Here is a 14,077-nt window from a genome sequence, read left to right on the forward strand (position 1 = left end):
GATTATTGGTAGCTGAGACTAACAAAACCTAAGCTTTGCTTTCTTGTTTAAAGCAATGAGATGATTTCGATTGGTTATAGCAATTAAATGGTAGCGTTTGTTTAAACTGTGTCGTCATCCCAGTAGTTGGATACGTATGAGTTGGTGATTAATGTGTAAAATATATACAGTACTGTAATCACAGCGTTTAAGACATTAAACTGTCACGATAGCAATTAAAATATTAAATTATTGTTATTACTATTCTACATCCAAAATCGTAGTTTCAGTACAGATTAGATTCGAACGTTGTAAACATTTTCTAGTTTAGGGATTTCAAGTTTCAATTCACAGTAGAAACTTTTCCTACTCTAACAACTTTTATTACCATCGTAAGCAAATAATAAGCAATATATTTAATGTGTGTTCAGGATAGAATCAAGTTCAGAAGTATAAACGTGAAAGAATATTATCATTTGAGAATCAACGATAATCAACGATTTTGAGTGGTTTCGTATCTTTCTTTGCGGTAGCCAAGGCTTAAAATATTACCTAAAGTTTATAATATCAAGTCGACTGTCCTTTTCAGGACTGACGATTACACATTCTAAGAAGTAACTTCGAGTAATAAATACTATAATATGATAAAGTATGTAAATGACAAGACAATAATTCTTTAAGTAGTTGTGGGCGTCGCAGTTGGGTTGGTGTCTTAGTGAAGCATCATTAATAAAAAAAATAGTGTTTATACAATGGCTCGAGTGTATATAAATATTTCCTCCTCTATTATAAATATTTGAGTGAATTATAATTTCGTTTCATAATAAGACACCATTAGATAATTTAGTGTGAGTCAATTTACATTCTTTTCAGTCACTTGTTTAGCAAGTGAAAATCTGATTGTGTGAATGTGTCTGTAAGATGTCGGATGATTAAGCATTTTTTCTTCGCACCAAAAGTCAGTTTGAATGGTTGTTATTGTTTTTAGTGGGCTATGTTTACAAGTCGAAGCTTTGACATCCTATTGCAACTTTTGAAAGTTAATAGCTTCGCGATTGAAATTAGTGTGACAAATTATAAATGGAGTGAAACTGTGGTGAAAAACTACCAAGTTTTTCTCTCTTCCTTTCATTCCCTTTCTGCGTATTTGTGGTTTATTTAAAATAGGTAACTGAATGCGAGCATATGTTAGCAATTATTAGGGTTCTACGGCGTGCACTGTGTAAGGTTTACAAGTATGTCTTTGGATCACATTAAAGTAAACTCAGAATAGTTCTGCTTTTTGAGTAGTTCCAATAGTCGTGCACTATCACCAAGTGACTTATGTACGCTGTATTTTCAGTCATTGTTTCGCTTCTCTTCCAAAATCTTTTCGAGAATGCTTGTTAATTATACGCGATTAAATTAATTTCTTCTACAGTTGCTGTACGAGAGGAGATAAGAAATATATATTATAGTTAGTTATCTCTTACCAGAATGCCTCTCACTTGCCTTTGAGCTTTTATTTTTTTTCTAAAGAATGGATTGATTCAAATCAGTGGCGTTTCAGAATTCACGATCCTTGAGGGCTTGTAGTGTATCCTTGCTGACTGGATTTGTTAGTACAAAATTATTTCATTTTTTTATTTTTGTTTATCCGCTTTGGATATTCTTCACTTTTCTGATTCTTAAATAATTCTTATCTATATCTAAATCCCAACTCGTCCCTTAGCGCCTTTATGGATTCCGATGAATTTTATTATTATGGAAATAGCGGTAATTAAGGCACTGGAAACTCTTTCCTCACCAATTATACCTTCGTAGTCTGGAACCGTAGCCGGTTAATAAGTAACATTTCACAAAGCTTTTCCTTTACCTAGAAGACGTAGTCTTGTCTATTTTGAGGTCACAAATATTAGACCACTTATTACAAGGTTTCGCTTTTAAAAATGGACGCTTGTCGTGATATTTTTCTTAAATCCAAATACTATTTTAATAGCGGATTTCTTGCTGTCCTTGCTTTTGTTCTCTTTCTTCTACTTTCCGTTCGATCTTACCATTTTTGTTTGTTTATTTACCTTCTTGTTTTATGAATATTTATGCAATTAGTTCAGCTTTAATGTATTTCATTATTCATCAACTTATTTAGAAATTACGTTTTCCTCATATGAAATATTGAGAGCAATATTTCTTTAGGTTAAGCATAATTGAGAGACGATAAGAGACATTCACTCTCATAGCCAGCGCTTTTTCTCCTTTTGATCGATACAGTTCGTGTCCGAATATCCGAATTGATCACTTGGAATTTCTGCCTTGGAATTTCAATAGAATGCATGTCGCCTTATAAAAACCGGATTCATGTAGTGCGAAAGGCTTCTGAAGTGTATGCTGAGTTATGGAATTGGGAGCTAAAATAGCATAATAATCTCACAGCAGGTTCAAGTACAACCAATAAACTACCTCTCAACAGGGTTTCACAGGTAATGTGGTTCTCATCATTTAACGCCTCAACTGTATATTATGGAGTAAGTCTGCAAAAAAGCTCCCATCAGTGCACAATTTTTATTTATAAAGGTCAGCAATATTACCTAACTATTTAACCACAAGGCTAGAAAAGTAGTTCTAAAATTTTCCAATTTGTAATGACAAATTCTTGATGACTCCACACATTCTTTCATAGGCTTATATTAAGATGATCCTTTAGTAAAATATTAACTCAAGAAGATAATTTAATTCGTTTAAAAGATTAATTTCAAATTTTTAAGAATTTAAATTCACACTAGATCTTTGAAAATACAGATTTGTTGCGCAGGAAATAAAGTTCCTAGGACATATAGTCAGTGATAAAACTGTAAGGTCCGATCCACATTTAAACACAGCAATTTGTTCTTTTCCGGTGCAGAAGTTTTGAAAGAGCCTAAAGACACTTCTCGGTTTTTTTGGTTGAATGTTCATCCATAGTTTTTCAGGACATACCGATACGTTATATGAACTATTGAAGAAATATCAAAAGTTGTATTTGACATCGAAACTCTAATTTCCTTTAACAAACTCCTTGATATACTAAGCGATTGTGTTAAGTCGTACAGATTTTCCATTAGCGTTAAACATCGAGAGCTAGCGTGCATGGAACATTTTCCTTTTTTATTCGGGCAATATACGTCTAGTGAAGAAAATCCACTAGTCATAGGTTATACTATTCTACTGGTCAAACCTTATCACTCTCATTATCTCAGTTAGAACTATTGTCTTTCTTATTCCCATCTTAACACTTTGTGTAATATGCAGTAGTACGTACTATGTATTATCCTCGGTCATTGACACAGTGACCCATGCGTTCACAGAAAAGAGTCTGGAACCAAACACTACCAAGATTTTACTAATTACAAAACTTCGATTTAGTTATCCAAAACTCTCGAGACAAGCAGAATTTCTTAGTAGGTATCCTCCCGAAGTAGTAGTTGATCCAAAGACACATAATGTGCATTTTTTAACAAAACAGCAATAGTCCTACATAGATTTCGACGATATTTTTATGAATCAGAAACATTGTTTACTCTATCAAGCAATGAGAAAAGGTATGAGAATATTTTGAACTCAGATAGAATTACAGTTTAGAAAGGTTCAGTTCACATAAGACCGTTGAGAGTAAATTGTTGGCTCCTAGTGATACCTCAGTAGCACATCAATAGTGTTATTGAGATTATTTATTTGACCGGCAAGTTTGTAGTACAGAAATGATAAAATTTTGCAGGTAGATTTTCTATTCGTAAAATCAAAGAAACAATATTAGAAACTTTATCAGCAATTGCATTCAATGTGCAGAAACAAAGTTCGCCAGCCGGACTATTGCTAAGCAAAAATATCACATCCAGTCCACTTTTTCGAATGAGGCGCTTTAAATTGATATTATTGGGAAACTCCCATCAAGTCAGAGATACTACTATATTCTATCATTAATTGATGTTATTTCTCCCTTCCTTTCTTTGAGAAAGGCACACACCGAGGATATTACAACAATTTTAGAAAGGAGGTATTTTCACTTAATGGTCTATCCTCAGGAGGTTCTCACAAACAGTAGTAGGAGTATTGAAACAGTGGCAAAAGATTCGTACAAAACATCAAGTCAAGCACAAACGAACTCCCAGCTATTTGAAATATTAGAACGCAATGACATAACACAGCCTGAAACAACTCAACATATTAAGGCTACGAAGACCACACAACGTAGAACAATCATCAGGTGAAAATACAAGACTTCCTCAAGAACGTCTACTGTTCTAATGTGTGGATGTAGCGTTTTCAGAGTTACTCTGTAATAGAGAGCTACCGGATAGCGTTACCAGACCCAAAGATTTGGAATCCATTGAAAACAGAAAAAAATTGTCGAAGGTACTGCTAATTCCAGGAAGCGCGTAACTGAGTCTTCGAAGAAATTACTTTAAAAGAAAAACATCTGGTAGTGGTGAAAACCCACATTATATCCTCAATAATCAAGCATGAATGCGGCAAATGGATGAAAGTGTACACGAGCTAGTACTTGGTCACAAAATTATTAAAAAATTGCGCAGTATTGTATATTCTTAAGGGAGAATAAAATATATGTGCACTATAATGATATATGTTCTTGGTTATGACATATATGCATTATTATCCAAGGGAAAACACATTTCAGAAATTGGATGAAAACTTTTCGAAATATTCACCAACCCCAAGTCAGATAGAACACATATGCCGATCCTCTGCCCGACGAGATACTCAATTTTTACTAAAGCTAGTTTAATTCGGCTTTAACAATGTTTTATTCCGTTTCATATAACACTGTCCTAAAATTGTGTACTACGATTGATAATCGACCCTAACCTCAGTTAGATGTAGAAATTTTGTGTCTTTTCTTTTTTTGTGGAAGGAGTTGAAGAGTTAACTCGCAACATATCTGGCTCCGAAAGTTATATTGGAAAATTAAAGAAAATTCTTCATACAAAGGTAAAGTTCAAAGTATACATATTTGAAGTTATCATCAGACAATATTAAGAAAAGAACTATACGGAAATAGTACTAAATGTGAGCAGGAGACTTAGCCTAACCGGCATAACCGTGGACGTTAAACTTAAAGATTTCATTTTAATTTTTTGTGGTTGTCTTTATAAGCAGCTTCAATATTAAGAAGATGAGCATTGAAGGACAGGTTTCGAATGGAAAGTGGAATGAATTTTGTTCCTAGTGATCAGTTTGTAACAAGAGTGTAGAAGATTCACTCCCTCTAGCCCTGTCTTTATGTCGTCTTATAATACGCCCTATTATGACCTGGGATCCGGGCCGACCCCATCTGTTAATAAGTAGATTTACCATGAATTGTATGTTTGAAACTTTATGCTTTAAGCATGTTTATTGTTCTAGTACTCTATTCTTATTATACATTTTATTATTGAAATTTATGTTTATCATTTTTTTTATTTTTATTGATATTACCAAATACTCATACAACTGTAATAAATCAGAAGAAACTGAGATACATGATGTTATTATCAAATTGGTTTCTAAATCAAATTGGTATCACATGTTGGTATCAAACTCTTTGCAAATGAACCATAACTGAGTCAAAACAACTGACTACCAGTATTCAACTATATATCATATTACCTTATAGGTTTCAGTATGTTCTAAACGTCCTTATGTTAACCTAACCTACTGATTATCAGTATTTTCTAAATACCATATTTACATTGGTTTTCAGCCTGTACATATATACAAATATACAAATTCAATAAGTTTAACATAATTTATTTTACATGCTTTACGAGTTGTCTGCGCAATATTCACATATTTTGTGCTGGTGAGGCAAAAGTCTGGAGGAATAATAATGTTGTATAGTGTGATGTTTCTATAGATGTGGACGCAACTTATAGGTGTTATGGCGTCTTAAAATCCGCCATCCTGAATTGGCAAATGAAATGAAATGAAACCTTTAAGTTTTTCGTGCTTCACTTCTGATGGCTAGGCTAAATTAGACGGTGATGATGAGAAATGATTGGCATGGTCGAATAAATAAAAAAGTGGGATTAAACGGGAGAACACGAAGGAAATCCACGCATGCTGTCTTTGTCTATCAAGAGCTCACTTGGCGCGATTTGGAATTGAACCAAGGACCCCACACACTAGAAGTGATCTTGGATTCGGGTTACGTATTTTAAAAATAAATGGGGTTATTTCGCATATCATATTACACTACCTCTATCTTTGGAATATTATTTCGCAATCTGTTTTGGGATATATTTACTTGTATAGGTATTTTATCTTCTAAAATTTAAAATTGCGACGAGTTGATCAATATTCTTTCTCTTTGTAGGTGATATGAAATAGCGCTTACACAGTACGAACGCACTAAAATTGTGTTAATAAGTGGAGAACGACTTACCAGAGTGATTGCCCCTGACTTCAATGCCGGCGTTATGAGAGAAATAACATTTCACATATGACACTTTCCAATTTATTTAACAAACTTCGTGCAATAGGTTATGTGTCGGAAAAAAAGCACAGCGGACGTCCAGAAACGGTCACCAACGAAGAGACTGCAATAGAAATTCTGGCATTTCTTAAAAGTTTTACGGTCCCTTGATCTCAAACCTCTTGGCTTTTATCTGTGGGGACATTTTAAATCAATAGATATGAATTAAATTTCAACAATGCAACATTTTTTATTCGCGTGTTGAGGAGGCGTGTGATTTTATTAACCCGCACACCCTGCGACGTGTTCAGCAGGACTGGCAAAAAAGACTAGGATTATATATCTAGCGCAATGGAGGTAATAATGACCATATACTGTAATGCCGACTCAGTAAAATATCCAAACATTTAACGGATCATAACTTCTATATAAATAAAGTTATCGCAAAACGGGTGGAAGATGCTTGTTCCTACAAGAAAGGCAGTGTAAAATGATACAAAGATGACAAATTTTCGATTTTTAAAAAAGTAACCCAAAACAAAGATGACGAATTTCAAGATGACCGCCGTTGTCACAATAGCTCCTATAAGTTGCAACCTTCAAATAGATACCCAAACAAATTTATGATTCGTCACACTGTTCGAATTTTATAGGGTGTATTCAGTCATTTGCCTCTGCATATTAAAATGTTTTAATGTCCACTTACCTTTATTATGAAGCCCAGAGGAAGTCGCGAAGTGGTAAAAGGTAAAAAGAATGATCATTACTTTCAACATTATGATATGGTGCGTCACCTGCAAATAAGAATTTTTGCTATCATATGTACATCACTAATTATACGGATTATATAGTGGAAGGTTTCAATTATTAGAAATATATGTTTATAGCAATTTGTTTTGATAGTTACTAATTTCATCTATATACTTAATTAAACAAGTGTATTAAATCACACAAGCCTGTATGCATTATATCATTTCATACATCTGTATAAAGAAACAAATTACTTTTCTCAAAATGTGCCATTAGCAAAATATGTGAAATAAAAGTTGCAACGCATATTCATGTCTTTCCTTGCTTTATATTATAATTATAATTCATAATCAATATAAAGAAAATTGTGCGTTGACGTTATTAGGGAGTGCAGACCTTGGGGTGTTTTTTTCTTACTGCGCATGCGCAAACAAGCCACGAACCCTTCACGCTGAGTGGCTGGCGCCGGTCAAATGACCCCGCCCACTGGCCACGCCCACTTTGCCCGCTTACGTTTGGCCATGCCCCCTGACCACGCCCACTGGACTCACGTACTCGTTCCGTTTTATGCGCAAAGAAAATCTACATCTTATGTCAAACTCGGGATATGAGGGTTTTCGAACATTCCACACATATTTTACCTGGGTATTATATATGACACTTAAAACCCAATCACTTGTCAACGAAACCGCCACACACCAACAACTACATGTTCCAAAATTACCGACCATCGAGGTCAAAGGTCAAATTACTTAATAGCTAATAACTCGAAAACGGAGCCACATATTGAGGAGCTGTTTTGGTTATTAACTACCACATGTCACAGAGGTCAAAGGTCAAAATACTTAAAACCCAATTACTCGAAAACGTAGCATCGTATTGAGGTAGTGTTTTGGTCTCCAACTACCACATGGCCCAAAGGTCGAATGTCCACGTCTTGCCACGCCAACTGGACTCACGTACTCGTTCTCTTTTATGAACTACTGCGCAAAGAAAATCTACATCTAGACCCTTTCTATGTCAAACTCGGGATATGGGGTTTTTCGAACATGCCACAATTATTTTACCTGGGTCTTATATATGACACTTAAAACCCAATCACTCCTCAACGAAGACGACACCCACCCACAACTACATGTTCCAAACATACCGACCATCAATGTCAAAGGTCAAAATACTTAAAACCTAATAACTCGAAAACGGAGCCACATATTGAGGTGTTGTTATGGTCAGGAACTGGCCCGAAGGTCACAGTTCAAAATACTTAAAACCCAATAACTCGAAAACGGAACCACATATTGAGGTGGTGTTTCCTCATTTAGTAATTTGTCATCAACTACTGACCATCGAGGTCAAAGGTCAAAATACTTAAGACCTAATAAGTCGGAAACGGAGCTACGTATTGAGGTGCTTTTTCCACTATAAGACATTGGTCATCAACTACTGACTAAATGTGGAAACTCCACCTAAATATGTTGCTTCATTTACGAGTGATTGGGTTTTAGGTATTTGATCATCAAATACTTAAAATCTAATAACTCGAAAATGGGACTATGTATTGAGGTGATGTTTCCCCATTTAGTCATCGTTCATCAACTATTGACTAAATGTGGAAATTCCACCTCAAAATGTTGCTTCATTTACGGGTGGTTGGGATTTAAGTATTTGACTATAGAGGGTAAAGGTCAAATACTTAAAACCTTATTACTCGAAAACGGAGCCACAAATTGAGGTGCTATTTCCACATTTAGTCAGTAGTTGATGAGCAATGACTAAATGTGGAAACTCCATCTAAATATGTTGCTTCATTTACGAGTGATTGGGTTTTAAGTATTTTGACCTTTGACCTCGATGGTCGGTACATTCGGAACATGTTGTGTTTGATGACCAATGACTAAATGTGGAAACGGCACCTCAATATGTGGCTCCGTTTTCGAGTTATTGAGTTTTAAGTATTATGACCTTTGACCTCGATGGTCAGTTCTTGGCACCTCAATATCTTACTCCGTTTTCGAGTTATTAGGTTTTAAGTATTTTGACCTTTGACCTTTGGGTCATGTGGTGGTTTGTGACCTATTACTAAATAGAGAAACGGCACCTCAATATGTGGCTCCGTTTTTGAGCTATTAGGTTTTAAGCATTTTGACCTTTGGCCTTTGGGTCATGTGGTGGCTGATGACCACTTACTAAATGTGGAAACGGCACCTCAATATGTGGCTCCGTTTTCGAGGTATTAGGGTTTAAGTAATTTCGGGCTTTGAAAACCGTATAACTTACCCCTAGCTGTATCCGTGCGCAAACAATTGTCGATTATTTGAAATTTTTGCAAAAAGATGGTCCACCCATGGTCGTATGATGTCAACTTGGAAAACCATGTACCCAAGCGTTCTCGAGAAATTAGAACAAAGAATGGTCCGGCCCTGTCGTTCAATGTTAAATTTGGCAACGTTGAAATCCAGGTGTGATGTTGTCTTATGGTGGCCACTTGCACAAGAGTTCCGATGGTATTAGCGCTTTCGGTAAATATAAATAAGCCCACCAGCTGGCAGTAAAATAAAGACAGAAAATAATGATTGATAATTTTGCTAATAGATGACATCTCAATATGTGGTAAGCAGAAAAGAATGATCAATAATTCTGCTAATAGCTCTACTTAAATATCTTTCTATTAAGAGATTTTTTGCCTTTCCAATTGTGGCGCAATCGGTAAAGGCAGCAATTTAAAGAACGGAGATTTGGCCGATAAAGTAGGTTCAAATCCTGTTCGGAGCCGTAATAATTTATAACTTTGGCCGGGTTATAAAGGATTACATCTCTCTGTCTCTCAATTGGGAGATTAAGAGCTCCAATACCGTGCCATGGCAGGGTTTTCAGGGCCATAGTTGCAACCTGGCCCCCAAGAAAACATCTCCCAGTTATGAGAGATAGCGTTTCTCCGAGAGAGGTTTTGGAAAAATTTACAATAATTAATTATTATTATTATTATTATTATTATTATTATTATTATTATTATAAGTTATTAGGAAAAAATACATTTTATTTTAGTATAGTTAGAAATTCCATTTACAAAAAATAAGGAACAGAGAGAGCCGTTTTGATTCAGTAGAAATTCTATAAGCATTGCTTTCAATATAGCGTAAACGTTATTACAGAAGACACTACTTGGATTTTTTACTGATCAACAGTGAATGATTGTTGATAGTTGTAAAATATTGAGCGTAGGTTTTTAGAAAAAACGCTAATTGGCGTTCTATAGTTGGAAGACTCCAATTAAGATAAAACAAGAAACATTAACGCTAATACAATATTACAAAAAAACATTACTTGGTGATATACAGCGAATGATTGTTGATCGTTATAAAACAGTGAGCGTTATTAGAAAAAACATTACTTGGGAATCTATAGTTGGAAGACCCAAATTAAGGTAAAACAGCAAGCATTAACGATAATACAATATTACAAAAATAAACATTACTTTGTGATTTACAGCGAATAATTGTTGATCGTTGTAAAACAGCGGGCGTTATTAAAAAAACATTATTTCGTAATCTATAGTTGGAAGAGACCCCATTATAGTAAAAACCCGCAAACATTAACGATTTTACAACATTCTAAAAAAATACTTAGTGTTCTATAGTTAGAAAAGCAGAAATTATTAACGATTTTACAAAAAAATGGAGAGATTTAGTACAGTATCTAAGTCACGTCAATATTATAGTCAATTTAAGGATAATGGAAATTTACTGACAATTGAATTAACTCCTCCCTGAGAGGGAGAAAACCCCCTTGAATGGGTAGAAAATGGTATTCGTGATTTGGTACAGTATGTCATGAGAGGTGTGCTCCCTCATCATCGTATAGGGTTGACTTTCATAAATCAAAATCATCCCGATAAACCATTTTATTTGTCTTTTCGGACTGCTAATAATATGACTGCTGAAAATGTGTGGGGGGCGTTAGAAAAAGTAATTCAATCAAATACATCATTCTTATATCAAGATACTTTTATTCTCTATTTTCACCACGTCGAACTACCTATTGGTAGGGGACGGGCGAAACAGAATTTCTCTGACATAAACAAATATATAAAACGTAACAAAGGTGTTATGGTTATTAAAAACCCTGATTATAATTGTCTAGCCTAAGCTCTGGTTGTAGCTATAGGGTTTATTGAAAATAAAGCTAATCGAAAAGAAAGAGATAAATATAGCAATCAATACTCAACAAATACGTTTAAAAAGGTGTCTTACTTAAGTGAAAAGTCTGGTGTTAAATTACAGAATGGCGGAGGGATACAGGAATTAAAAAAATTCAGGCATATTTATCGGCATATAAAATCACTATGTATGACGGGTTTTCGGGTGAAAAAATGTTTTTTGAGGGTCACGGTCATGGTAAACGAATTAAGTTACAATATATTGACAATTATTATGACGTCATCACTAATCTAACATCTGCATGTTCATGCGGTTACTATTGCGAAGAATGTCATAAAAAATTCCAAACTAAAGACAGGCATGCGGGGAAGTGTAAAGCTTTGTGGAATAAATGCCGGAATAGACCTCCATGCGCCATAGAAAGTGTAATATATTACAAGGAATGCAATAGATGCTCTTATGGGGCTCAGTACTAAAAAAAGCCATAAGGCTTCATTATGTGATATTCTGAAAGTGTGTCCTCAATGCCGTAAAGCATACGCGGTAAAAAAAGGGCGGAATCCACATGTCGGTGGGTAAGTATTCTGCACAGGGTGTAATAATATGATGCGTTCAGGGCTTTTATGTTACATTCAACCGTGCCGAACGCGTACTCCACAGAAATGGCTATTACTGTTTTATGATATTGAGTGCCGCCAAGATAAAGAAGTAGCCAGTGGTATTTTTGAGCACGAACCCAACCTGTTAGTTAGCCAACAGATATGTTATTATTGTAGAAACAGTGCGAGTGAACGGTGTGGTGTATGCGGTATTAGGGAACGTGTATTTTATGGGGACACATGCATTGTAGAGTTTCTAGATTATTTAGCAGAAAGGCGTTCTGGAATAAACAAAATAGTCGCTGTAGCTCATAACGCAAAGGGGTATGACGCCCATTTTGTTTTATGCGCGATCACGATTGATAAAGAGTTGACGCCGCGAATAATTATGCGTGGGGCAAAATTTTAGCGACGGAATATTTATATTTAAAATTAAAGTTTATTGATAGTCCAAATTGCTTACCAATGATTTTGTCCAAATTAAGTGACGCATTCGATTTGCCCGTCTCGAATGGTCATTTGCCTCATTTATTCAACAGAAAGACTAATCAGGAGTATAGAGGTGCTTTTCCCAGCATTGAGCATTACGATGTCGGGGGCTTAAAAAGAAACAGAAAGAGAAGTTTTTGGGTTGGTATAGGGAGGAAAAAGATATACTTGGAGAGAAGGGCTTCAATTTAAAAGAACAGCTCAATAAATACTGTGTAAACGATGTGAACGTGCTGCGCAATGGGTGCATAAAATTTATGAACGAATTTGAAGTTATATCGGTTGTCAACCCGTTCCTAGAAAGAATAAGCATTGCAATCGCGTGCAATTTAATGTATAGAAAAAAGTTCTTGCGAACAGACACCGTTAGTACAGGTACTACACATAGTGGTACCGGTAGCGTGATAAGAAATCTGTCGGTGCCGTTCAGTGTACGAGGCCGACCGATTAAAAACACAAATCACCATTATGGTAACGGATGAGAGGTTGTGAGTGGTGGGTATAAAGTGGATAGTTATGCGCACTATAATGGCGCAGAACATGTTTGGGAGTATCAGGGTTGTCTATTCTACGGGTGTCAAGGGTGTTACCCCACAGGTCGTGATAACACCATATATAATGATGCATACACTACTTTTAATATGCGTTATGAGAATACTGTAAACAAAATTAATAGATTAAAAGAACTGGGGTATATAGTACATGAAATGTGGGAATGCCAGTGGCGCGAGTTTCTGGAAAAACACCCGACAGTGAATATATTTGTAAAAAACCACCACATGGCTAAGAAATGCCTAATTCATCCGCGGGATGCCCTGTACGGTGACAGGATCGACGCCATGAAACTTTACAAAAAGGTGAAAGACGGAGAACGTATCACCTATACCGATATAATCTCCCTTTATCCTTATTGTTGTAAGGTGAAAAAATATTCTGTGGGTAATCCGAAAATTTATGTGAGAGATGAAGGGTGTCCTGATATTTCGGAATTTGAGGGAATAATAAAGTGCCCGGTATTAGCCCCGGACAATATCTACCACCCAGTGCTGCCCTATCGGAGTGGTGAAAAGTTATTATTCCCCATATGCCGAACATGCGCGGACACTCTTAATGAAGAAGAATGCACGCATTCGGATGAGGAGAGAGCTTTGACTGGAGTATGGGTTGTAGAAGAAGTGCGGGTAACTATTGAGAAGGGGTACAGAGTGCTCGAAAAACATGAGGTATGGAGCTATGAGGTTGTAATCTATGACGCTGAAAAGAAAGAGGGCGGTCTTTTCACGGACTACGTTAACCTGTTTATGAAGACCAAGACTGAATGTAACGGTTGACCTTCAGGATGCGTCACTGAACAACAAAAAGACCAGTTCATACACGAGTATTATGAGAAAGAGGGTATCCAATTAGACCATGAAAAGATTATGCGCAAAAAAAATTAGATTATGCGCAAACGAATTTCAAAGCTAGGGGTAAATAATCTGTGGGGTAAGTTCGCACAAAGAGAGAACATGGAGCAAATCGATATCATTAAAACTCCCGAGAACTATTTCGATCAATTAACAAATCCGAATATTGAAGTTAAATCTTGTATTCCAATCGGCAACAAAATCCGTGTGCTCAACTTCAGTGTTAATGAGAGCGTTATTGCTACTGCTAAAAATATTAACATGATAATT

At 35.7% G+C, this 14,077-nt stretch overlaps 1 protein-coding gene across 1 annotated transcript in view; it reads right to left on the minus strand.

The window, feature by feature from the left end:
- Window positions 1-14,077, minus strand: part of LOC145682882 (uncharacterized) — a 562,787-nt gene that overhangs the window by 424,147 nt on the left and 124,563 nt on the right. Inside the window, exon 2 of the mRNA XM_081754246.1 lies at window positions 7,113-7,200. Coding sequence (XP_081610372.1) covers window positions 7,113-7,200 — 88 coding nt within the window. The remainder of the gene's footprint in view (window positions 1-7,112; window positions 7,201-14,077) is intronic.

Source organism: Thermobia domestica, chromosome 4 (assembly GCF_964235325.1).
Source record: "Thermobia domestica chromosome 4, izTheDome1.hap1.1, whole genome shotgun sequence".
Lineage (NCBI taxonomy): Eukaryota > Metazoa > Arthropoda > Insecta > Zygentoma > Lepismatidae > Thermobia > Thermobia domestica.